The sequence below is a fragment of the Chrysochloris asiatica genome, unplaced genomic scaffold (assembly GCF_000296735.1).
Source record: "Chrysochloris asiatica unplaced genomic scaffold, ChrAsi1.0 scaffold00014, whole genome shotgun sequence".
NCBI classification, from domain to species: domain Eukaryota; kingdom Metazoa; phylum Chordata; class Mammalia; order Afrosoricida; family Chrysochloridae; genus Chrysochloris; species Chrysochloris asiatica.
In genome coordinates this window covers 2,933,611-2,961,312 of record NW_006408532.1, presented here as the reverse complement: position 1 = coordinate 2,961,312, position 27,702 = coordinate 2,933,611, and the positions used below count along the sequence as shown (strand labels likewise).

The 27,702-nt window shown below is 37.2% G+C and overlaps 2 protein-coding genes across 3 annotated transcripts in view; both read left to right on the top strand.

Moving 5' to 3' along the window:
* The window catches only part of PPP6C (protein phosphatase 6, catalytic subunit), a 44,563-nt gene extending 24,512 nt beyond the window's left edge, over nucleotides 1-20,051 (top strand). The window contains exons 2-7 of one of the 2 annotated variants that reach the window (XM_006834761.1): nucleotides 1,588-1,683; nucleotides 10,243-10,308; nucleotides 11,542-11,683; nucleotides 14,469-14,548; nucleotides 14,687-14,896; nucleotides 16,723-20,051. In XM_006834761.1, the coding sequence (XP_006834824.1) occupies nucleotides 1,588-1,683; nucleotides 10,243-10,308; nucleotides 11,542-11,683; nucleotides 14,469-14,548; nucleotides 14,687-14,896; nucleotides 16,723-16,971 (843 nt within the window). In that variant the 3' untranslated portion in view covers nucleotides 16,972-20,051. The remainder of the gene's footprint in view (nucleotides 1-1,587; nucleotides 1,684-10,242; nucleotides 10,309-11,541; nucleotides 11,684-14,468; nucleotides 14,549-14,686; nucleotides 14,897-16,722) is intronic. The other variant, XM_006834762.1, reaches the window with a different exon arrangement.
* A 3,337-nt stretch (nucleotides 20,052-23,388) lies between these two features.
* SCAI (suppressor of cancer cell invasion) overlaps nucleotides 23,389-27,702 on the top strand; it is a 146,409-nt gene continuing 142,095 nt past the window's right edge. Inside the window, exons 1-2 of the mRNA XM_006834760.1 lie at nucleotides 23,389-23,485; nucleotides 24,200-24,244. Coding sequence (XP_006834823.1) covers nucleotides 23,433-23,485; nucleotides 24,200-24,244 — 98 coding nt within the window. The 5' untranslated portion in view covers nucleotides 23,389-23,432. The remainder of the gene's footprint in view (nucleotides 23,486-24,199; nucleotides 24,245-27,702) is intronic.

Here is a 27,702-nt window from a genome sequence, read left to right as displayed (position 1 = left end):
CCTGTACAGGGTCGCTAAGAGTCGGAACCGACTCCACGGCACATAACAACAACAACAATCAATTATTTATTTAAATAAATCTTTTTATTTGGGGACCATTATAGATTTACATAAGGAGCTCTGGTAGCGTAGTGGTTACAAATCCGGCTGCTTACCTCAAGGTCTGCAGTTCGAAACTGCCCGCTGTTCCACGGGAGAATGATGAAGCTTTCTGCTCCTGTAAAGATTTACAGCCTAAGAAACCCTATGCGGGGTTGCTAAGAGTTGGAACCAACTCCACAGCACACCACTACCACCATGAGTCGGAACCGACTCCCCGACATACAACCGCTACCACCACAATAGATGTACATGTAGTTGTAAGAAGGAATGCAAAGAGATCCCATGTATGCTTTACTCAGTTTTCCCAATAGTACTATTTTGCAGAACTATAATGCAGTATGACGACTAGAATATTGATATTGATACAATCCACAATCTTGTTCAGATTTTTCTAGTTTTACTTGTACTAATTTGTATTTGTGTATTAAATTCTATGCTGTTACTACAAGGATTCCTCATACTACCTTTTTATAATCACACCAACCTTCCTCTTGCTACACTTAGAGACTTGGTCACCTCAACTCTGTTCTCCATTTTTATAATTTTGTCATTTCAAGAATATTATATAAATATATAGTATTTACATGTATGTTGTTGTTGTTGAGTGCCGTCGAGTCAGTTCTGACCCATAGCGACCCTGTACAGGGTTTCCAAGGCTGTAAATCGTTTTGGTAGCAGAAAGCCTCATCTTTCTCCCGCGGAGCGGCTGGTAATTTCGAACTTCTGACATTGCGGTTCACAGCCCGATTCGTAACCACTAAACCTCCAGAGCTCCTTATTTACATGTATAGATATTATATATAATATATACATATATAAAAGGAATACTTCTTGGGATTGGCTTTTATTCACTCAGTATAATTCCCTTGATATTCATTCAGGTTGCTGTTTGTCAATAGTTTCTGTTTATTGCTGCTGAGTAGTATTCCATGGTGTGGCTGTATCACTGATTGTTTAATGATTGACTAATTGAAGGACACCTGATTTGTTTCCAGTTTTGGCTATTATGAGTAAAACCATTATGAACATTCAAACTTTATGTGAACATAAATTTTCACTAATCTCTGATAAATAGCTAAGAGTACAATTGCTGGGCCATATGGTAAGTACATGGCATGGTTTAAAATGTACTTTTAAATTTAACAGAATAATTCCGTTTCCTTGTGTAATTATTTATTTTTAACATTTCTATTGGTAAAAATATTGTTTTCCTGTCCTTGCAAAAATATTTTTCTCCTAAGTGGAATGAACCTATTTTCTGCTGAGTCAGGGAGTTTTTATTTGGAACAATCATTTTGTCTTATGTATTACAAACTGTAAGCGAAAGCTGACTTATATCTAACCCCAGAGTCATCACAGGATCGTTTCCTTTTCTATCAACCAGTACTTGTAGTCTTACCAATTATTAACTCATTCTTGTGAATTTTGCATTTGATTCTTAGCTTTACTATATTGTAATAAAGGTTTTCATTTTTCTTTTTACAGCGGCTATGTGACTATGTTTGTGACCTCCTCTTGGAAGAATCAAATGTTCAGCCAGTATCAACACCAGTAACAGTGTGTGGAGACATACATGGACAGGTAAATTTTTGAGAGCAGATTTTTTGGGTTTGTTGTGTCTATGGTCCATCCATATGTTACAAAATATACAAAAAAGAGGTTCAAAGAAGGCATACTTCATCTTTAGGTTCTCACTGTCAGTATTCAGCCTAGTTGGGAAGCTTAGATATAATTGTAGAGTTTTTTTTTAACTGGGAAATGAAAGTGAACAGAGCACTCATAGCTTGTTATAAGCCTACATTGTTGTTGTTGTTAAGTACTATGGAGTCAGTTCCGACTCAGTGACCCTGCACAGATTTTCTGAGGCTGTAAATCTTTACGGGAGCAGAATGCCTCATCTTTCTCCCGCGGAACTGCTGGTAGTTTCAAACTGCTGACCTTAAGGTTGGCAGCCACTATGCTACCAGAGCCTACAATATAGTTGTGAGTAAAAGACATATATAAAAAAATAGTGAACAATACAGCATTTATGGATGTCAACAGAATTTACTACCATTTGTGCAATTTCTCTGCCACAACTATGCCTGCTGTAGGATAAGCACTGGACCACTAACTGCAAGGTTGGGATTCAAACCTACTAGGTGTTCTCAGAAACCCACAGGGTTGCTATGAGTTGGAACCCATTCAGTGGATTAACAAAAACAATAAAGGAACAGTAGTTTGTACAAATTGGTTCTGAATGAGTACTGCTTTATAAATAAAAGTCTGTTTTCCTTTTGTTTTTTCAAGCTGTTTTTTGAATAGTTGAAGTTATAGTAAATCAGACTTACTAGTTCTCTAGAGTAGACTTTAGCAGTGGATTTCTCAAAATTTCCTCTCCCAAAATAATAAACATTTTAATTTTGCTGTAACATAAAGCATATTAATATAGGCAGTGCTGAAAACAGGAATAAAACTGGTTGTTATAATAAAATTTAGAAGTTACCCATATGATCAAGAACTTTAAAGTATATAAGCCATGGCCATAATCAAAATTCAGGAAATCAGGAATAACTTCAAACTACTAAAATTAATTAAAATCATAAACTTGTACATCTATATTATATGAGGGTAAGTAAAATAAAATTGGTACTAGAGTTCCAGTTCATACATGCACAGGTGTATTCCAGACAAAATGTATTTAAACATGTCTCTGCAATCAGTGGATAGCTGCAGACAACTTCTCTCATTAATACTCTTGTCTTAGTCTTACTTATTGTTGTTGTTGTTAAGTCGATGTCTTAAAAAAAAAAGAAGTGCCATGGAAAAACATGATTTTGAGATCAGAGCTAATAAAATTCAGCTGAACATCTTCCCAAATCATTGAAGCTTTGCAACAATTTTATGGAAATGCTGCCCCACATATAACAACAGTTTTTCAGATGTGTCAGATGTTTTTAAGGAAGGTTGGAAAGACCTCGAAGATGAGCACCTCAGAAGATTATGGCAACTCTTTTAAGGATTCCAAAGGGGTAATCTTGATGGATTTTCCTCAAATGGCATAGGTTCTCTACAAGGACTTTTTATGAAGAAATTTTAAGGAAAGTAAAAACAGTTTTGGTGAGAAAAAGGCTAGGAAAGATGTGCTGAGGAATTTTTTCTTCCATCATGACAATGCTTCTCCTTGTTCTTCAAGAGTAGCAAGTGCTGTTCTATGAAAATTTCATTGGGAAACTTTCTCCCATCTACCCTACAGCTCTTATGTTGTCCTTTCAGACTTTTCTTTGCTTCCCAGTGTTCCCGAACATTGCAAAGGAATGTGGTTTGAGTCCTTGGAGGATACCCAAACTGCTGTTTTGACATGGTGTAAATTAAAGAATACAAAATTCTTCAAGGAAAGGTTGTGGTATGGTGGTGATGGTTATGTGCTTGGAGTCAGTTCAGACTCATAGTGACCCTGTATAGCGTTTCTGAGGCTGTAAATCTTTACAGGAGCAGAAAGCCTCATCTTTCTCCTGTGGAGCAGTTGGTAGTTTCAAACTGCTGACCTTGACTTTAGTAGCCCGACTTGTAATCACTATGCTACCAGAGCTCCTTAAGGAATGTTTAGAGAGATGGAAATACCATGTTCAGAAGTGTAAAAACCTAGGCAGGGGGAAGGTGGGAAACAATAACTTTGCATTTTAATATTTTCTTTTTAACAAAGTTTTCTATAACTTTGTATCAAAAGGTTTTTAGTTACCATTATGTATATATTCTGGGGTCCTGGTGGAGCCCTGTGGGCTAATGCACTGGACTGCAAAGTTGATTTGCACTGCAAGGTCAGTGGTTCAAGCTCTCCAGCCGCTCCTTGGAAACCCTGTACAAAGTCACTATGGGTCAGAACTAACTCGATGGCACTTAACAACAACAACAAATATATTTTTCAGTCAAATATAGAACTCTTGCTAACCTTTTTCTTGTGTATTTGAGATTAACAAAATTCTTTTTCACATACACCGTGTCAATAAAAGTTTTCAAGAACCTTGTGAGATAAGACCATTTTGTTAGACACTAATGTTGAAAGTTTGAAGAATTAACCCAAACTCATGTAGCTACTGAAGGACATAGCTGAAATCTGAAAAACTCATATTTGAGTTCCTGTGGCTCATTTTATTTTAAGGCTACTACCAAATAGAACATTGTTTTATTCTTAACTCTTAAATAAAACAGTGGACTTCAAACACAGTATCCTACTTTGGTGAATAGTGACAGTGGTTTTAAAAGCTCATGAGCAGGAATATAAGGTGCAACTATTGGTCTCTCCCTGTGTGTAGGGAAGAATGATGAAAATTGAAGATGCTTGGAAGTAATTAGTCCATTGGACTGCTGGAACATATGAACATCAGTCTCCATGGCCCTGAGACCAGAAGAAGTAGATTGTGCTGGGCTCTGAAAGGAATCACATTAGAGGGTCTTGGTTAGAGTGAGAGGAAATGGGGAACAAAACTCAAAATCAAAAAGGACCAGACTTCTGGTCAGAGAGGGACTGGAGGAACTCAAACTTTAGTCACTTTCAAGTGACCCTTTGAGGTCCTTTAGGTTGTACAAAAGCACAGTTCAAAAGAGTGGCACCAAGACTATGTCAGTCATTATTGTATTCTTTACCAACTTTCACATACTATAAAAGAAAAACAAGTTTTTCTTAAGAATGTCCTTGATAAAGCAGTAAATGTTATTAACTCTCAACCCTTGAGTATATATATATCTTTTTTTTCTTAATGTTCTGTATGATGAAATGTAAAGTATGCATAAAACACATCTGTTGCATATTGAAGACAGATGGTTTCCACAAGGAAAAATACTTGAGCAGTTCTTTCAGTCATGAGCTGAAGTAGCTGCTTCATTATGGAACATCATTTTTACTTGAGAGAACAAGTGACAAACTGCTTATTCAGAATTGGGTACTTGACAATAATTTTTGTGAAAATGAGCTATTTATTTCAAGTAAAAAAATTGGTAGTATTTGTTGCCAGTGGCAAAAATTGAGCTTTCAAGTGAAAATTAGAATTATGGAAAATGTGATCCCCCACCATGAATCTAACAGCTTTCCATACCAAAAGACTTTTCTGTTGAGATGGATGGTGATATTAACAAATGCATTTTTTTGATTTTGTATAATGAGATGTCATTTCAGTTTTCCAAATGACTAAGATATTATCCATTCAAAGTAGACCAATATGATAGAATATGGAAAAATCATTGATATGGTTTGGGATTTCAGATTGTGACTAACTGGTAACATTCTTTAACTTCTACTTGTTGAATTTTGGTGTAGTGTTAAAGAAGAATATCTGTGAAGGCTATTACTGTACTGTACCCTTTTGCAACTGCATGTTTGTGTGTGTGTGTGTTTTCTTCATGTACTTGAATCAGCCTATCCCAACAGATTGAATGAAGAGGTATGAGAAGGCAGATATTACAGAGACCTGCGAAGAGTGAAATAATGCTACACTTCCCATTAAATGGGAGCCCTGGTGACACAGTAGGTTAAGCATTGAGTTGACAACTGAAAGGTTGACAGTCTGAAACCACCAGCTATTCTGCAGGAGAAAGATGTGATACTCTGCTTCTGTCAAGATGTACCACCTTGGAGGATCTCTGGAGCAGGTCTTCTCTGTATTACAGAGCCACTAGGAGTCTGAAGACTGGATGGCAGTGGGTGGCTCAAATATTTTTTTGTTTTGTTTTGAAACACTCTACTTTTTACTAAAAATATGTTACTATCTAATGGGTTTATTATAGATATTTTTATATGAATTTAAATATTTTCAGTTTTGGCTTCTACTATGGTAAGTAACAATTGACTTAACCTATATAAAAGCTTTTAGGGGCACTTCTAACTTTTAAGAATATGTATACTGAAACCAAAATGCTTAGGAACTGCTGAGTCAACATCTGCTTGATGGCACTTAACAATAGCAATCATACTGTTGAGTTCTGGTATGGTGCTATAGGGTAAGCATTGGACTACAAAGTCAGTTTGAACAATCATAATACATATATGTTCATTTTATGTTATATGTGTGTGAGTTTAGTGCTGTCATATACAGATCATTGGGGTGGGAATTATCTTGCCACAGGGTGAGCACCATGGAGTTCACCAAGTACAAAGTAGTAGTAATATTTTCAATAAATGATCGTCTACTACTTGACTGAGACTGAATATGCTTCATTTATTTGCTTGCTTTTTTTCAGAAGGTTGTAAAGTTTTGTTTTTTAACTTCCTAAAATGCTCCCCTTCCCCCAGGTCTTGTCAGTTTGTCATACTAGTGGCTTTTATGTTGCTGAAATGTTTGAAGCTATGTCCCTAGTATTTCAAATACCAGCAGGCTCATCTGTGGTGGACAGGATTCTGTGGCACTTCCACACTAAGAGCAGACCAGGAAGAAGAAAGTCCAGTTCTGAAGGATTAGCCACTGAAAACCTTATGAAACATTGTTTGACACAGCACTGGGAAATGAGCCCCTTAGACTGGAAGACACGTACAATATAGCTAAGGAAGATCTACCTTTTCAAAGTAGAGTTGACCTTAATGAAGTGAATGGAGCAAAGCTTTTTGAACCATTATTTGCTGATGAGGCACAACTCCAGATGAAAAGAAACAGCTGCAACATCCATTAATAATTAGAACATGAAATACAGGAAGTATGAATCTTGGAAAATTGAAAGTCGTTAAAAATGAAATGGAACATATAAAAATGGATATGCTAAGCATTTGTGAACTGAGATTGACAGGTATTGGCCATTTTTAATCAGACCTAACAGTATGGTTACTGTCGGGAAATACAAATTCAAGAAGAATGGTATCACATTCATTATTAAAAAGAACGTTGCAAGGTCTCTTTTCAAATGCATTACTATTGATAATAGGATAATATCTATAGGCCTACAAGGAAGACCAGCGAATACAACTGTTTTTCAGATTTGTGCATTGACCACCACAGCCAGTGATGATGACATTGAAGACTTCTTTAGTCTGGAATTGATCAATCAAGATGTGTTGGTAATTACTGGTGATTGGAATATGAAACTTGAAAACAAAGAAGAATGATCAGTAGTTGGAATATATATGGCCTTGGTAATAGAAATGATGCTGGAGATCACATGATAGAATTTTGCAAGGTCACCGCCTTACACATTGCAATACATTTTTTCAACAGTAGAAGTGGCAGCTGTACATATTGACTTCATCAAATGGAGTACACCAGAATCAAATTGACTACATCTGAGGAAAGAAACTGGAGAACCTCGATATCATCAGACGAAACTGGACCAGGGGTCAGCTGTGGAACAAGCCATCAGTTGCTCATATGCAAGTTTATGCTGAAGCTGAAGAAATTAAAAACAAGTCCACGATACCCAAACTGAAATCTTGAGTATATCCCCATCTGAATTTAGAGACCATCTTAAGAACAGATTTGGACACGAATGAATAAAAATCAAATGAGTTATGATATCAAGAACATCATATATGAAGAAAACAAAAAAGTTCATTCGAAAGACAGGAAAGGAAGAAATGACCAAAGTGGATGTTGTGTTCTTAAATATAGAATATAGCTAAAGCAAATGGAATCAGTGTTGAAGTAAAAGAGCTAAATGAAAATTTCAAAGGACAGATTGAGATGACAAAGTATAATAATAAAATGCTCAAAGACCTGGAGTTAGGAAACCAAAAGGGTTTTTAGTGTTTCTCAAGCTGCAGTAACTGAAGAAAAAATGCAAGCCTTGACTTGGTTATATTCTGTGGTCCAGAATTCTGTGGACAAAATATTGAACGATTAAAGTAACATCAAAAGAAGATGGAAGAATTACACAGAGTCACTACCAAAAAGAATTGGTTGATGTTCAACCATTTCAGGAAAATAGTGTATGATCAAGCTCTGGTGGTATTGACTGGAGAAGTTCAGCTGCACTGAAGGCATAAGTGGAAAACAAGGCTCCAGGAGTTTACATTGTATCAGTTGAAATGTTTCAACACACTGATGCAGTGATGCAGTGCTGGAAGCACTCTCTCACCTTTGCCAAGAAATTTGAAAGCGCTGTCTGGCTAACTGACTGAAAGAGATGCGTATTTATGCCTATTCCAAAGAAAGGTGACCCAACAAAATGTGGAAATTATTAAACAATATCATTAATAACACAAGCAAGAAAATTTTTGCTGAAGATAATTTCAAAATAATTGCAGCAGGGTATCAGGAGGGAACTGTCAGAAATTCAAGCCAGATTCAGAAGAGGATTTATAACAAGGGATATCATTTGCTGTCATTAGATGGATCTTGGTGGAAGGCAGAGAGTACCAGAAAGAAGCTTACTGTGTTTTATTGGTTATGCAAAGGCATTCGATAATGTGGATCCTATCAAACTATGGATAACATTGCCAAGAATGGGAATTCAAGATCACTTCATTGTGTTCATGTGGAACCTGTACATAAACCAAATGAAACAAAGGGATAAATGTGTGGTTTAAAATTAGGAAAGCTGTGCATCAGTGTTACATTCTTTTACCATATTTGTTCATTTTGTATTCTGAGCTGGATTATGTGAAGAAGAATGTGGAATCAGGATTGGAGGAAGGCTTATTAACAGTTTGTGATATGTAGATGGCAGAAGCTTGCTTACTGAACAGAAAGAGGACTTGAGGCAGTTACTAATGAAGGTCAATGAATACAGCCTTCATTATAGATTGCAAATAAAAGAAAGCAAAATCCTTACAACTGGACCAATAAACAACATTGTGTTAAACAGAGAAAAGATTGAAGTCATCAAGAAGGATTTAATTTTACTTGATCCACAATCAGTTCTTGTGGAAGCACCAGTAAAGAAATCAAAATTGCTGCAAAATACCTCTTTAAATTGTTAAAGAGCAAAGATGTTGCTTTGAGGACTAAGGTGTGCCTGACCTAAGCCGTTTATGCATGTGAAAGCTGGACAATGAATAAGATAGAACTAGAGGAAAGTCAGTGTAGTTGAATTGTGTTGGGAAAGGCTATTAAACTGTACCATGGATTGCCAGAAGAACAAACAAATCTATCTTGTAAGTACAACTAGCATGCTTTTTGGAAATGAGGATGGTGAGAATTCATTGTTCGTAGTTGGACATGTTGTCAGGAGGGACCAGTGCTTGGAAGAGAACGTCATGCATGGTAAAGAAGAAAGTCATTGAAAAATAGGATGACTCTGAAGGAGATGAACAGACAGACTGCAACAGTGGGCTCAAACATAACTGTTGTGTATAGGGTCCCTATGATCCAACTTGAAGGTACCTAACAGCAAAGTGGTTTTTTAAAAAAATTTTTATGTGAGCAAGTTATGAGTATCTAGGTTCATGGAACATTTCTGTTAGTAGTTAACACTTAAATCTCAGTGTTTTTTTAAAAACCATGGTTAAGAATCCTGTAATGTTTTCTCTTAAGTGTTAGAAGTTTGAGTTACGTTTTCAAATTTAAAAGATAAATGTTTTGAAAATTATTATTCATTTCCACTGCAGTGAATGCCCTTTCTCTAAAATCATTTTTCAGAAAAATAGTAGTTTAAATAACTAGATGATTGAAGTTTACCCAATATACTTTTATCAGTTTTGTAAATTGTGTCAGCTTTCAATTTCTAATCAAATACAATATGATGAAATATGTAGTTTTTTATTTTTTTATTGATTATTTTTTTCTCTATGTTTGTCGAGCTCTAAGGTACATATTATGAATATCCTTTCTCCAATGCAAAAGTGTGAAAAGTAGGGCATTCTGCAACTTCATTTTTTGAAAAACCAAAACAAAACATTGTTTACTGTTATCATATTAAAATAGATGCTGAATATGAGGGAATGGTTAGCTTAGAGAAAGTAGTTAGATAACTACAGATGGTGAAATCTCTGAAAGGAATTTGAGAGAGGGCCCTACAACAACAATCTAGGGATGATAATTTAAATGTGTTTGAGCTTTAGTCCTTTTTCTAGGGTTAGTAATTGGATGCTTTGCAGTTTTACTTACACTCTGTTTCTTTTATGACTGTGAATATTTGGATTTCTCTTAAATTAGTGACTATACATTTCACTCTCAGTGTTATTATTTTATTCCTTAACAGGAATTTATATAATCAATGTATTTTGCCTTTCTTTTCTAGTTTTATGACCTTTGTGAACTGTTCAGAACTGGAGGTCAGGTTCCTGACACAAACTACATATTTATGGTATGTAAATTGGAGTGCCACCAAGTGATTACTTATTGAAAAGATACAACTTACTATATGTATATTGCATAATTCCATTGCTATCTGACAATTATCATTAACTATGAGAAGGTGATAATCAGTGGGCAGTGGAAGAGGTGTCTGAATATGAAAATCCTTTGAGAGGAATTAAAAAAATTACACTCTTCTCCATTTTGCTTTGTCCCTTAGTTACCAACCATTTCTTTAATACATAGATGGGAGTGGGTTGTAACCATTAGTAGTGATGGGGGCGGAAACATGGCCCAGAATCACTGGGTTGAGGCATACGTCTTCAATTTACTATTACTTATGAAAATTCTTTTGAGTATTCAGTTTCTTACTATATAATCTGTGGATGCCTAGACACAGACACACACACACACACATTTTTTATTAAGTTGATGTTTGCTTACTTTCCTTTTGTAATGAAATGTTAATGTTGAGCTTGTTTTAATCCTTTTATCTTTTTCTTAAAGTTTCTGGGTCACCTTCCTCTTTTAGTTGTTTTCCATTGATCTAATGGCCCAAGTAAAATTTTAATTGCAACTGTAAGTATTTAAGTCATCATATGCTGTTGTTGAACACAAAGCTGATTCTGGAAAACTTAAGTTATGGTATTTATGTTACAAAACTTATCTTCAAGTTGGCAGTTCTTTAGCTTAAAAATTCTTTTAATTTAAAACAGATTTAAAATCTTTTGATTCAGTGGATTTGCTTCATTGGACTTTCACCCAAATCACAATAAAAAGTATAAAAAAAATTTTTTTTTGTAATCACACTTTACCCAGTGTTTCGAATCCATCAACTGCTCCGTAGGAGAAAGTTGTGGCAGTCTACTTCCATAAAGATTTACAGTCTGGGAACCATGATGGGGTAATTCTACTCTGTCCTTTATCCTCACTCATTGACTCTGTGGCAGTGGGGTTTGAATAATGTAGTAATAAAGGATTTTAAAATGGTGGTTTTGCAGGGGAAATCTTTGAGAGAGTTGTACGTGTATTTCTATAAGCCTTTCCTGAATAAGACTAGCACAGAAATTTAGTAGAAACAGCTTGTCTACCTGTATTTGAAGTTTTTGTTAAAACCAGATTTCCAAATAATTCAGTTTGTAGTTATTTTTTGGCTGTCTTATTTACATACAGTTTTATATAATTTAAAAAGAGTATTGGGACTATTGGATTGCTTATAATTATATACACTTTTACTTTCCAGGGTGATTTTGTAGACAGAGGTTATTATAGTTTGGAGACCTTCACTTACCTTCTTGCACTAAAGGCTAAATGGCCTGATCGTATTACACTCTTACGAGGAAATCATGAGAGTAGACAGATAACACAGGTGTATGGATTTTATGGTAAGACTTTCTATTTGTCTGATTCTAAGCATTTTCTTTACCTCTTTGGGAAAAAAAGCTATACAAGTTATGTGCTTAATAATAAAATTAGAAAATACATTTTCTTTTTTTACATTTAATTACCCCCCACATTTCTCAACCAATTGATTCTCACTATGGAGAGAAAGCCACTATTAACTTTTTTTGTGTAGTTCTCAAATCACCTGTATTGAAATCATTTGGTGTTCTTGTTAGAAACATAGATTGCCCGGCCCCACTGCAGACCTACTAATTAGAATCTTTTGGGGTAGAATCCAAGGATTTGCTGAGTGTTTTGCAAACTCAGGTTTGAGCATTTGTCCTCACTGGTAATGCAGTCACTCACTCACTCACTCACTCACTCCTCACTCATCACTTACTCATTCACTCATCACTCACTCACTCAGTCTTCACTCATTCACTCATCACTCACTCACTCAGTCCTCACTTATCACTCACTCATTTACTCATCACTAGCTCCCTCACTCACTCATCACTCACTCACTTACTCACCACTCAGCACTCACAGGCAGTTGTGCTATGATGTGACTACTTTTTTCCACTTACTGACATTTTCATTGCTGCATTCTATAGCATTATATGGGTATATCATAATTTATTTAACCAGTCACTGGAGTTGTTTTAAAGTTATTACAAACATAACTGAGTAAATATGTTTTTACATTTATTTCTCGTCCCAGAGAATGTCTAAATTAGAGATGTCAGAAACAAGAACTAAGTCATTTATAAAAGCAAATTAGATAGCATTTCTCTAACACTTGTATTTGCTTGGAAGTAAGGAAGTGAGGTTTAGAAGGTCTTTGAAGAAGATAGTGGAACTGTTGCGATTATATATATAAATATTCCTTGAACACAACTGAGCCAGATATCTAAAAATTTGGAAATATTAGTGTCAGAACCCTCTAATTTTATTTTGAGTCATCTTTTGTTATCCGAGATAGGCTATACTCGGTTACTCTTTCATTTGTCACCCATTAGCAGTTATTAAATAGAGATTTTGATAATTTATTATTAATGTATAACTTACTGTTAAGGCAGATGCTAATGCTTGTCTTGTTCCTATAAATATTTTCATTCACATGAAATCATTAAAGATAGTAAATACTGATTCTTTTATAAAATAATACTTTGGATAACACATTATAATGTGGTGTTTGAGCTTTGTAAAAGCAGCTAGCTCCATGTAAGAATGATGATTTACATATAATTATACCCCAGAATTTGACCAGTCATTGATCACTGTAGGGCAAAAGAGAAAAAATGGGGAGAGGAAGGAGGACATTTTAATCAAGATACCTTGGCTGAGGAAAAGGACAATAGCACTAAACTTAGTATTAAATTTTCTTGAGTAGATTCAAGCCTCTGCTATCATATAGTGGTTTTAGTGATTTGATTTAGTAAAAGGAAGCCTACAAGTTCCTCAGGAGAGAGATTAAATTTAGTTATCATGAGACTTTACTTTTAGTGTAATAAAAATGACCATATATGGTTATTCATTTTATTGAGTCCTCAGTCTGAACTGACAGACATTTACTATGTGCTTAGTAAACAAGTGTTTTCTTATGTAAATAGGAAAAGAATAGGGCTGTTGTTGTTATGTGCCATAGAATTGGTTCTGATTCTTAGTGATCCTGTATAGAGTTTCCAAGGAGCGACTTGGGGGTTTGAATCACCTACCTTACGGCTCAAACTGACCTTGCAGTCCAGTGCATTATTCTTTAACACCACACCAGGACTCCCAAGACTTGAGTGGGAAACCTTTTTTTTGCCAAGGGCCATTTGGATATTTATAACATCATTTAATATAAATTTATGTTGCTATGAGCTCTGGTAGCGTAGTGGTTACGAATCGGGCTGCGAACCTTAAGGTCATCGGTTCGAAACTACCAGCTGCTCCGCGGGAGAAAGATGAGGCTTTCTACTCCCGTAAAGATTTACACCCTCGGAAACCCTGTACAGGGTCGCTATGGGTCGGAACCGACTCGACGGCACTTAACAACAACAACATGAAAAAGGTTCCTAGATTTATTGAATTTCGAGTTCTGCCTTCTGTTGCTTTGGCAGGGCCAGATCGTATGATTTCACAGGCTTATGTGGCCCTCCAGACATGCCTCACACCTGCTCCAAGAAAACCCTATGGAGCAATTCTCTGTAACTCATGATATAGCCCTGATTAGGAATTGACTCAATGGTAACTAGCAATAACAGTAATAACATAGTGGCCAAAACATTTGTTAAGGCATGTGTCAGATTCCTATTTAGCTCTCCCTATTGATAACATTTTTGCCAGTAATTTCAGGGGCTGCTTAGGTCCACTCCTGCAATGAAAAGGAGGACCACACACTTTATGTCAGTCTATGTGTATATATGGACTCATACTATGTGTGTACATACACATATGTAAGCATATACATACAACACAAATAAGCATACATACTTGGTATGAGTCAGAATTGACTGGGTGGCATGGATTTTAAACAAGGGGCATCCAAAAGTTCATGGAAAAATTCTATTGTTTTTCAATTCCTTTTTTCATAAACTTTTGAAGCCTTTCACATATATAGTTAGACACTAGTTTCCTTTTGACTGTATTTCATGGACCTGCCAGGGTTAAATATGTGTTATAACTTGAGATCCTAGTTGAAGCTAAGTTTCTGTTGTCCTGAAGTCTGCTCTACTATTGGGTACAATGATTATCTGCAGATTTAAAATTTCCTTAATGAAAACGCTTCTGTTTCTTTCACAGATGAGTGCCAAACCAAATATGGAAATGCTAATGCTTGGAGATACTGTACCAAAGTTTTTGACATGCTCACAGTAGCAGCTGTAAGTTTATTTGAATCTTTTTTGAAACCTTATTTCATCTAATTGCCCTCTCAGTTACATTGAAATCTGTAGCATCATTGATGAATTTGGATATGCTTGAGTTATATGAGTGTTCAGCTCTTTATCCTTTGTTTCTAGTTAATAGATGAACAGATTTTATGTGTTCATGGTGGTTTATCTCCTGATATCAAAACACTGGATCAGATTCGAACAATTGAACGGAATCAGGAAATTCCTCATAAAGGAGCATTTTGTGACCTGGTTTGGTCAGATCCTGAAGATGTGGATACTTGGGCAATCAGTCCCCGAGGGGCAGGCTGGCTTTTTGGAGCAAAGGTCACAAATGAGGTAAATTCACCACTTTTGATAAGTGGTTTGTTGGTTGCCAATGGGTTACATGAAGAACTGTTTTTGTTAAGTGCCATCAGGTTTGTTCCAACTCACAGCAAACTTGTATAGGGTTTCCAAGGAGTGGCTGGTGAGTTTGAACTGCCAACCTTGTGGTTCAAACCAACCTTAGGTTCCAGTGCTTATCCTACAGCGCCACAGCAGGACTCCTTGAAGAACTGTGGTGGCTATACATAACACAATTCTGTTCAGTTTCCTTAACTTTGGTGGCTATGAATATCAAATTTCAGTCTAGTTTACTTAAATATATCTTTACTTAATGGGTAAATGTGATCTCATTGTGAAAGAATTTTTTGGTAATGTGTGTAAAATTAATGTACCTTTCCTTTTCAAATACTGCTATTAAATAACAGAATAGGAAGAGCAAGATTGAACTTTTTTTTTTAATGTTTTATTATAAATTATGTGATAGTTTACATGGGAGAACATTAGTTTTACATTCATCCTATCTTATGTCATTTCATTGCCATCGTTACAATCCACTTCATGCATCAACCAACCAAAGGGTATACCCTATAAGCCTGCCCTTCGGTGGTCAGTACACAGCCCCTCTCCCTCTCTGGGTATAAAGTCCCCAGCTGCTCCATCTCTCCACATCATCGTCTCGGCCTCCATCTCTGGCATCACTGCTTCTCTGGGTAGGGTCCTGCTCTCCGCTCTTCTCCCTTGATGGTCCCAGGGACCTGCGCTCCTAGACTGCAAAGTTAATCATTCCCCTCCTTTTGCTACAAAATGTCTATTTTTACATTTCCAACCCTCACAATCAGTCATAACAATTATTCACTGTTGTATCACAAGAAACCTATCCGCATTTCCTTTCATCAACCCTGCCTAGATAGATTGGATACTACTCAGTGGAGATTCTACCAAGATTGAACTTTTTGAAGTTCATTTATTTTCCATTTTAAAAAAAACAAACAAAAAAAGCAAAACACATATACATGTTTTATTATTAAGTCTCATCAAGTTGGTTTTAACTCATGGTGACCCTGTATAGCGTTGCCAAGGAGCTGCTGGTGGGTTTGAACTGCTGACCTTGAGGTTCTAACTGACCTGACCTTGTGGTCCAGTACTTATCCCTTCAGCGCCATACCAGGACTTCCAAATGCATTTAAAGATCAGCTTATATTAGGAAGTGATCCAGCATAATGGAGTCAGAGAACTTGGTTTTAATCCCACAAGTACAATTGTTAGGTAAATTATTTATTCTATTTGAGCCTTTGCTTCTTTAAATTGCAAAAGAGGCATTAACAAATCTTTTTCAGAATTGTAAAAACTGTGTAATAAACCCCCACTAAATACTAGATGAAGTTCACAGCTGTGCAAATAGTTAACACACATAGTTGCTAACCAAAAGATTTGAGTCTGCTCAGAGACTCCTCAGAAGAAAGGTCTAATGATATACTTCCAAAAATACAGCCATTGAAAATCCTGTGGAACACAGTTACCACATGGAGTCGCCATGAATGGTAATGATTTAAATGTTAGATAGTAGTAGTATTTATCTTTATTATTAAACTAAAAATATAATTATGTGATTGTATGATTTGATAGCTCTATCACTTAGTCAGTCCAGAGTGATTTTATTTGTTACTGAACTTACTGAGGATAATTGTAGAATGGGTTCTGTAATTAGGAGAACATTAATAGCCAACAAATTTTCACATTTTGTTTAAAAGTATATTCTTGTAGGCCAGATTTATTTATTTTTTTTTTGTTTTTTAATGTCCTGGTTACTTAACTTACAAAGCCTCTCTAAATTTCAGTTTGTCCATATCAACAACTTAAAACTCATCTGCAGAGCACACCAACTAGTGCATGAAGGCTATAAATTTATGTTTGATGAGAAGCTGGTAACAGTATGGTCTGCTCCTAATTACTGCTATCGTTGTGGAAATATTGCCTCCATCATGGTCTTCAAAGATGTAAATACAAGAGAACCAAAGTTATTCCGGGCAGTTCCAGATTCAGAACGTGTTATTCCTCCCAGAACAACGACGCCGTATTTTCTTTGAGCCCGCCACCCATCCTGCTGACCCGTTTTCCTGCCCTCTTCTTACCCTAACTTTTCGTGTATTACCCTTTACAATATACTTTTTATTGAGCACTTTGCTGCTGAAATGCTGCCTCTTGCCTTTTTTTTATTTTAAATTATCTAAATTTATTGTTTGTTATGGTGTCTATAGCAATGTTTTTCTATCAGTTTTCTCCCCTATCCCATCCCCACCTGGACTCATTTGAAAAGACTTGAGAAATGTCTTAATACACTGCTGCATGTAGCTCTTGCTTATTTACTGGTCTGGGGGAAACAGATGTGTTTCCTTTGTTTAAAAAGCCAATTGACAGTGCAGACTACACTGAAATACTCCTCCTTTGTATCATTCAGCCTTTTGTTTTAGTTTGGTAAGTTTAAAGAAATTTCAGCAGCAAAGTTGTTATTCAGTGGGCACGATGGACTGCAAAGGCCTCGAGTATGTATACCTGTCCAGCTGTAAACTTCATTGTCCTTTGTTGGATGATATTTTAAATGGATATAAAATAAATTGGTCTAAAGGGCTGCCCTCCTTGTTGTGTTTTTAAATTTTAGTTAAAAACTGCTACAGCTTATGACTTTGTACATTAAGATAATTGTATTGATCTTTTTTCAGATTCCTTGTATTTTTTAATAAAATATTAAATAAAACCCAGATAGATTAAGTGATAGAAATTTTAAATAGCTTGCACTGTTAGTTTAAAATTCTTTTTTTTTTTTTCCTCTCTTCCTTTCTTAATCAGACCCTTTGATTATTGAGCTTAAAAACTTCAATTGAAATTCAATGGTGGTTTTTTTGTTTTTGTTTTTAAATCACTAAACTGTGCCTAAAGAACATAACTGCCATATTACTGTTTTGGTTTATATCCTCTATAGTAATAGAAAAAACATTTAATACTTGTAATGCTGATGTGTTCATTTGATACCAGTTGAGTAGAATGTGATCAATCCAGTTTACAATCTTATCATGAATATCATTAAGTAAAATCTATGTATTTTTCAATAGGAGTCATTTCTTCTCTTGTAACACTTGACCTTAACTTTTAGAAAGTATTCATTTTTTAACTGCAACTGGAAAGGTTAAAAAGTTAGGCCTCTTGTCTTTGTGAACTGTAATCTGAAGCAGCTTTTTACAAGTGTAGAAAGAAACAAATTATCCTTTTTGTAAAGATCTGTGATATCATATTTTGGCTTTGTGTAGTACTTTGAATATCCAAAGGGTTGTGATGATCAGTTCTTGATATGCAACTGTCCACTTAATAAGGACAAGTGTTCAGTACTGTCTCTTATGATTGTGATCATAAGTGATGTTGGAATTTACCATTTTTTGAAATAGTTGGTATCCCTTTGCTATGATTTTTATCATTCCGGGAAATCCTTGTGAAGCCAGCCAATTAATAAAGCACTTTAGCATCTGTTCAGGTAGTTTTGAAAACCAACTTTTCACCTTCAGGATGAGAACTTCCAGGTTACCTAAAAATGCAATAAAATCCTTTAATCTAAGCTTCTTGGCACATAATTTGTCATCAGGGTTTTCTTTGATTAAATGAGCACAATACTGTTTCAATTTGATTTTCTTTCCTTACCAGCCATCTCCTTGTGTAGTTTTGAATTGTATAAATATATGAAAGAAGTGGCTAAGACTCTTGCTGCACACACTTGAACTATTGTTAGGTCAGTAGCTTCATTCTTGTTACTGTCCTGACCCCAGTGTTATTCAGGGGGAAAGGTATTTTTGTCTTACAGGGATATGATTAATTGTGAAACACTGGAAATTAGTGATGCAGAAAACTTGGTGTGGTCTTCGAATAGCTCACTGCAGTATTTTTTTCCGTTACCATAAATTGTGTTTAAATGCTTGCTCTCCATTGTTTGTAAGTTGTACCAATAAAACTGGTAACCTTCAGCCCATCCTTCCCATTTGAAACTCCTTAACTTAGACTGATGTAGTTGTTTTCTTTATCCCTGTAATGTGACTTTTAAGTCATGGTGTGCTGCATTTGTTTGTCACTAGTTGGGCACATGCCAGTAATAACCTGCCCATTCCTTAACTGCCATCTGTTTTGCCTGATTTCAGTTGAATAATGGCTTTTGCATGGGAAAAAAAAAGTTTTTACTATTAGACATGTAAAGGAAAGAGAGAGTGAATGTATTGAACTTTGTAAGCCTAAGAGGAATATTTGGATTCCTCTAATAATTAAGGGCTATGTACTGTGTAGCGTAATCATGTGGTGGAAGATACTTGCAAGTCATTAATTTGTAGGCAGGAGGATCTGTCATTCTCTGTACCTAGGCTGAATGTAACCCTTATGTTGTATTAGTGGGGAGGAAGGGTGTAATGACTATTTTTATTTGCCTATGACATACTTGGTTTATAATAAAGTATCCTAGGCCCTAGTGAGAACTGTTTACGTTTAATTGCATTTACTCTCTTTCCTTTATTACCTGATATGCTCTTGGCTAGCTTTTTATAGCTTATTTCTTTCCTCTGAAAACTCTCACTACTTTAAATGTGTTCATCTGGGTGTGATCCTAAAAAACCTGGATCAGAAGTACATCTAATATGCAACCTGCATCAGCTCCTACTCCATCTGGATGCCTAGAATTGTTGGAAGATTTTGACGTCTTAAATCCTGGGCTTTTGTTTTTGAAATAAGGTTTGAAATATTGTTAATTGCATTAAGATATGTGTTTGTGCTTTGTAAGCCCAGAATTGGGCTTTGGAAAATACCTGTATTGTGAAAACAAAATGGGACTCTTTGAGTTTCTTCATTGTCAGGAATAGAATAATTTTCCATCAGCTTCCAGAAACTGTTTATCTGGAGTCGAAGAGATTTAACAGCAAGAATCCAGATTTTTTAATGTAATTGATTTTTAAATGCTAATGTTTGTAAAGCACCTTCAGTTCTTTGGATGAAAGGTGCTATATACTCTCAGTGTAAATTAATAAAAAGATTATAGGAAGTTTGTGAAAAAATACTTTCATCTAATATGTAGTCTGTAGTATGTCTAAAACAAGTTAGCATTTTATATAACAATTTAAATTAAAGAATGTGTATTCCTTCATTTGATTGCTTGACTTTGGTAATCAAAAGTGAATTTTTTTTAGTTCTACATTTCACTTTGAATTAAGTATTCCAATTCTTTTAAAGTCAATATTCATTGTTAATATACTAGATCCAGTACTCAGAACCATGGGGTGTCAAAATCTTTCAGTTGTATATTTAGTGTGCAATGGTGCTGATGGAAATATAAAGTAGTATTAAAACAACATACACACAAATTATAAAGTCTCTTAACATGAGGCCAAACACAGAGAGTAAATTGTTGTGGGAAGAATGGTTTCTTATTTCTCTCCTAGTTTTCTATGTCCCTGTAAATCAGTTGCTGACTGTGGACCTTTCTTACCCTCATGAGAGTAAGCTTGTGCTCTCTTGGATTATTCAGATGTTTTCTTAATACATAAATGCATGAAATTTATAGAAGTTTTTTAAAAAAATCAAGATTAATTATGAAAGTGTATTTCCATTTAAATCCTGGGTACCCACTATTCTCAGCATGCTGCTTTTGAATATTAGTGGAAATGGACTATAAAAGACTTCTTGGAGATACTATGGACTAGTGGAAAGAATTTAGGTTTTGGAATGAGATCAGGATAGAAAACACCTCTGCCACCCAGTAATAGCTAACCTAAGTTGAACATACTTAGCTATGCTGTACATGCCTTATTTTGTGGGATACTTATTGTGGTTCTATATTTTTTCAAATGAGGAAACAGGCTTGGAAGGGTAAGTATAGCTTGCCCAAGGTTACACAGAAGAGCTGAAATTTTGAGCCCCTAATGGGCACACCAGAGTATATCATAAACCCTTCAATTTAAGCAGTTAAGATTGGTTAATTTGTATGACCCTGAACAAATTGGATTTTCTGAGTCGTAAATTTCTTATGTATAGTATAAGAAATAATACACAGGGTGGTTCTCAGGATTAAAAACAATATACATCATCCAGTCCCTGGCCCAACGCTGCCTCTTGAAGGTTCACACTCCTGCATACCATTTACTGATTTCAATGTAGTTGGGGAAGTAATAAAGACAATATATAATAACTGATGTAACTTATGTAAGTACAGTGGAGATTTGGAGAAGGAAATGTTTGGTAATGAATAGATGGGGGAAGACTAATTAAGCTTGTATTGGAATTATGATCTGTGTACTTACAGATCCAGCTAGAATTTGTACACATAAAGACTAAAGACTTAAAGGTACTTCTTGGGAAGACATGAGAATGACTATGTGCAGTTCTGTTGGCAAAATAACATTTGTCAAGCACTGGCCAAATTAATGAAGGCCTTAAAAATCAGGCAGACGATTAATGTTTTAAAAATTGTGATATTTCAAGATTATTTCCTCTTGGTGGCACACAACCACCACCACCAAGAGGTTATTGTATAAAGAGAGACTGTTGGCATTTAGCTAACTCTCAAGTACTGCTGAAGAAAGATGTGGCAGTCAGTTTCTGTAAAGGTTACAACCTTGGAAACTTAATTGGGCAGTTCTATTGTGTCCTATAGGGTCACTATGAGTTGTAATAAACTTGGCAGTGGGTCTGGTTGAGATATAAAAGGTAATATTAACACGAAAAGAGAGATGTATAAAGGACAATCTCACAACAAAGTTCAGCCCTCTATAAGAAAGAAAATTGGTTTTATATAAAACTCTAGAAACTTCATTTTGGCCATCTGAGGAGATCAGTGAGAAATTTGACCTCGTGTTGTTCGTGTACTGCCCCTAGGCTATTATATTATTGATGTAAATTGAAGTGGCTTAAGAGTCCTGGAGTCCTGGTGTGGCGTTGTGGACTAATCTACCAGACTTGCAAAGCCTTTTGAACTGCAAAATTGCGGGTTCAAGCTCACCAGCTACTCTTTGGAAACCCCATACAGGGTCGCTATGGGTCAGAACCTACTCAACGGCACTTAACAACAACAATAGAGTCCTAGTGTGGTTTGGCGCTGTGGGTTAATGCACGGGACTACAAAGTCGGTTTGAACCGCAAGGTTGGCAGTTCAAGCTCACCAGCCGCTTGTCAGAAACCCTATACAGGGTCGCTGTGGGTTGGAACTTACTCTACGGCACTTAAAAAGTGTAGCTCTGTAAGATAAGCACTGGACCAAAAGGTTGCTCGTTCAAACACCAATCGCTCCTCCTAAATCCTATACAGGGTCTCTATGCGTTGAAACTGACATCACTTAACAAGAAGTTGTATGCCTCCAATTAGAAATATGTTAAGGGTTTACCAAACAAAAACTATCTATACAAGGGATAGTGAGGTAGAGGGACTGAAATGGTACACCTAACAGGAAGAAGTTTTAGATTGTTATGTGATTGTTAAGTGCCGTCGAGTAGGTTCCAACCGATAGCGGCCCTGTATAGGGTTTCTGAGGAGTGACTGGTAAGCTTGAGCCGCCGACCTTGCGGTTCAAGCCGACCTTGCAGTCCAGTGCATTAACGGAATTGTGCCTTATTTCAAGGATGGATTTGTTGAAGAAGAAAGATAAATAATGTGCTTATGTTCTGGTAGTTTTGCCTGCTTAGGTCTACCAACAAAATGCAGTAAAATTTCTATTAAAATTGACATGGAAGTGACAATTATCTGCAATTTACAGTACAGCACACAAGGATCAATTCTGTTTAGGTCTTTCAAAATGTATCAGTTATGGCATCAATTCTGTTAATAGCGTTGATTTTTCTCGCATAGTGAAAATCTAAATTGAAAGCCTATACTCAAGCTGTGATCTTTTCTGCAAGGGGTTGAGAATCTAAAGTAGGTATTATTTGTGTGAAATTTTTAGGTTTTTTTGCTGTGTGTTTTCACGACAGGTTGTGAGACAGGGATCACATTCGAAATGGGTCAAAAGGATGCTCGATTGGGTGACTTGCTTCCCTGTTGCACCTGTCAGAGGAATTCAGGAAATTACTGTAATTGGGCTTTGGGTCCCTGAGTGCTGCAGTGGTGGGGTCAGTGGTGCTAGCAGGTGTGTGGAATGAAGAACGCAGAGCCTGGGAGACCGGCAGGCAGGTGTCTATTTCCAAGCTGCACCACCTTCTTTCCAGCGCACGGTGGCGCTTAGATCTTCCCGGGTTCTGCTAGCAGTCTCTTTTAAGGCACCTCCGCCGCCACCTGCAGTCTCAACCAAACCTCTGGGTGGGCAGCGCGGAGTATGACAGCCTGAATGTCCAATTGACTGACAGGCTTTTGGCCACACAACAGCTCTAGCCAATAGGAGAAAAGGAGAGGCGCGAAGGAGGCGGGCCCGCGGCAAGGCAGGCAGAGGCGCGAGGCCCTCCTCCCGCCTCTCCGCCTACTCCAGCCTCCGCCGCCTTAGCTTCCCGAGCGAGCCCCGCGGCCGCCGGAGCAGCTCCCGCGGCGGAGCCGGAGCCGGATGGTCAGAGGAGCTCGGCAGCAGCAGCAGCCGCGGAGTCGCCTGGTCCCCAGGTTGGGTGGAGGCTATGTGGATGTCGGGGATAAGGATGGGGCCGGGGCGAGGGAACGGGCCCAGGAGCAGTGGCTTGGGGCCGTGAAGCTTTCGGGGCGCCGAGTCTGGAGGGGCGGGGGTGCCGGCTGTGCGGAGTCTGGGGGTGTTGAGGGTCGGGGGAGCAGGCTGGGCGGCGATCGCATCCTTGAAGCCAGACGAGCGGGTCATGTAGGATGAAGGGGTTCAGGGGATGAGGCTGGGGGCGCTGGGCCGGGAGGGGCAGGGCGCTGGCGCCCAGCGGAGGGGCTGTGGAATGCGGAGAGCACTGGGTCTGGAGGGGCGGGGCTCGGAGGGGCAGTTCAGGTTTAGAGGGTGGGCACGGGAAAAAGGAGGTCTGAGAGGCTTTCAGGGGTTTTGAGGCAGACAATGAGTAGGTGGAGGTGGGTGGTTTTTGGGACCTGGGTTGTGACGAGTAGGGGCTGAAAATAAGGTGAAATATTACGAGGAGGCAGAGCAGATATTGGTCTATGAGGACATTAGGGGAACAGGGAGTGCAGGATTGCTTCTTGATAAATAGGGAGAACAAGGCATAAAGCATTTGAAGATAAGGTATGGGTTTAGTGAACCTGTAGTCTCAGAGGGTGGTACATTTAGTTCTAGATTAGCACAGTAGGTCCCAGAGATGTGATCTTGTGTGTTACCTTTAGTTACTGTCTTATTTGTTTGGTCTGTAGACTGAGTGGCACAGTGGAGAAACCGTCTCGAAAACGGAAAAGCAGGTAAGTCTGCTTCCTAGTTTGCTTCCTGTTTTTCTATTTGCATGACTGCATCTGTGCCATACTGCATAATTGTACACCCTGGAAAGAGTATGGATCATGGAAAAATCCTAGTTTCTGACTTTTGCCATAATTTCAACTGTTTTCTCCACAGCTCTGTTTAAAAAGGAAATGCTTCTTGAACATCTCTATGTGCCAGGTACCAAGTGCCAGTTGATTTATATGTATTGTCTCCTGTAGTCCTTGAAGCATCCCAAGGAAGTATGTGGTCATCATCACTATTTTGCAGAAAAGGAAACTGGACTAGAGAGGCCAAGTGATATCCAGAGATCACACATCTAATAAATGATGATGGCAGGATTTGAATTCAGACAGTCTAGACTCCAGGGCTTAAACTCTTAATCTTTATAGTACACTCCCTCTAAGAACAAAGTAACATTGCAAATAGGTTTTCTTACTGCTTTCTCCTCATTGTTTATTTTTTGTTGCTGTTGTGTGCTGTTGAGTGAATGAAGACTCATAGTGACCCTATGTGACAGTACAACTGCCTTACAGGGATTCATAGGCTGAAATCTTTATGGGATCAGATTATCGGGTTTTATCTCCAGCAAAACAGCTGGTGGGTTTGAACCTCCTACATGTCAGTTAGCAGCAAGTGCTTAACCACTGTGCCACCAGAGCTCCACATCATTGTATAGTCAAAACTGAAACCAAACCCACTGCCATCAAGCCAATTCCAACTCATAACAATTCAGTACAGGGTTTCTGAGACTACCTTTTCACAGGAGCAGAAAGCTTCCATCTTTTGTCCAAAGAGTGGCTGGTGGGTTTGACCTGCTGATTTTGTGGTGATCAGCCCAATGTCTAACCTACCAGGGCTGATTTCATTGTATGAAGGGTATAATAAATAATGAAATGACCCAACAATAGGAAAGAGAAACAATGAGCTTCACTGATCCACAAACTTAGTGAATTATTCTTTGAGTAATGATGAAGAGCATATTTTCATTCTACACACATTTTTGGTGCATTGTATGTATCAGGTGTTGTTGTTAAGTGCCATTGAGTCAATTGTGACTCATAGCGACCCTGTACATGGTTTCCAAGGAGCATCTAGTGGGTTTGAACTGCCGACTTTGTTCCCAGCTCAGTGCTCATCCTACAGCGCCACACCAGGAGATCAATGTATCAGGTGATTGTTGTTTTTGTTAAGTGCCATCGAGTTGGTTCTGACCCATAGCAGCCCTGTGTAGGGTTTTTGAGGAGTGGCTAGTGAGCTTGAACCACTGATTTTGTGGTTCAGACCAACTTTGCAGTCTAGCACATTAACCCACAGTGCCATACCAGGACTCGTAATGTATCAGGTACTACATAACAATTGTATGTAGTAATTCCTTTTCACAGGTGTAGGCACTGGCCTACAGAAATGAAGCTACAATCATAAGGAGGTGGCCAATAGGGCTACTGTCATAATTAATACTTGGTAAGTTACTACTCAGAAAGCTTAAAGAGAAGGTAGATATGAAATGTTGATGGTGAAATTACCAATAGCTAAAGTTCCTTTGTCAATCTTTAGGACTGTGCTATCTAATTCAGTAGCCACATGTGGCTATTATATATGCATATGACTGAAGAACTGAAACTTTATTTTAATTGTGATTAAGTTTAAAAACTGATACTCAGTTTAGTTCGTGGAAAACATTAAGGCATGTTTGGAATGACTTGGGTATGGGAAATTTTTGTAAATTTTATGAAATCTGAAATATAGATGAAATTTTTCAATGAAAATTTAATATCCAAATTGAGATACATTGTACATGCAAAATACATACCAGATTTCAAGTTAGTACAAGAAACTAAATGTGATATTTCTCATTACTGATTAAAAAAAAAACTTATTGTGGAGTGAATATTTACAGTGCAGATAATTAGTTTTACATTCAACAAATCATACACTTCAATTCATTTCAGTGGTTCTAATCTTCTCAGTGTAGCGTCACCTATCCCACTTCCTTGTGATTCTTGTTTTCATTCCTCTTTTGTGTTCCCAAATCTTCTGAATTTTGTCCTTACATAAATGCTGCCCTTTTGATCTCAAATGGTTGACTGTTTTATGGTGTGCATACCTCACTAGTGTTGTTATTCTCAGTAATTCTCCAGTCCCTTTCTAACCAGTATGTCTGTTTTTTTTTTTTTATGATTTTGAGTTTTGTTTCACATTTTCTTCCACTCTTTCTGGGGCAGCCTTCTGAGCAGTTGGTCATGATAGCTGGGAACCATCTAGTTCTTCTAGTCAAAAAGTTGTGGAGACTAATTTTCAAGTAATTGTTTCCAAGCGTCTTCAATCTTTATCACCCTTCTTTGTGGACACAGAGGGACCAGTAGTTGCACTTTAGGAGACTCCTCATAAGTTTTTTTTTTTTGTTAAACAAGAAGTTTATTTAAACAACAAGATGCTTAACTTGAAGGGAAAACAATAAAAGATTCATTTCTTTTAAGAGTAATTTACCCCTACTTAAAGATCATACTTCAGACATATTGTCAGGAGGGACCAGTCGCTGGAGAAGGATATCATGTTTGGTAAGATGGAGGGTCAGAGAAAAAGAGGAAGACCCCCAACATGTTGGATTGGTCAAGTGGCAGTATTGATGAACTGAAGTGTGGCAACAGTAGTGAGGTTGGCCCTGGATCGGGCAGTATTTCGTTATGCTGTGCATAAGGTCGCTATGAGTCGGTACTGACTCGATGGCATCTAACAACAACAAAGATAGATTGACCCTACATGTAACATTTACAAACAAAAAGTTATAAAACTGTCCTTAGTTTTACAATAATAAATGAAAAACATTAAAATTCTCCAAACAAGATATGCAAGGAGTTTTTATGTTGTTGATTTTTGTTAAACAATGAGAGCCAGAGCAAAATAACTTACTGGAATATAAAGATAAGAGCTGAGTGAGCATGCCACTAATGGATAAAAAGGGGATTGTCACAGAACCAGTATTTTTCCCTATTCCATGCGGAAATCATCAGACAATCTCTTTGGTATCCCATGCGAGTAAAGTTTTGCTAAAGATAATACAGAAGCTGCTACAATCTACATTGACAGAGAACTTCCAGGGGTTCAAGCTGGATTCAGAAGAGGCTGTGGAATGAGGGATATCATTGTTGATATCTGATGGATCTTGGCTGAAAGCAGAGAATATCAGAAAGATGTTTACCTGTGCTTTATTTATACGCAAAAGTTTTCGATTTTTGTGGATCATGACAAGCTTATGGACAACATGGTGAAGTATGAGTATTCCGGAACACTTAATTGTGCTCATGATGAATCTGTACCTGGACCAAGAAGCAGTTGTTCGAACAGAACATGGGAACACTGAATGTTTTAAAATTGAAAAGGTGTGCCACAAGGTTGTATTCTTTCACCATCCTTATTCAACCTGTATGCTGAGCAAATA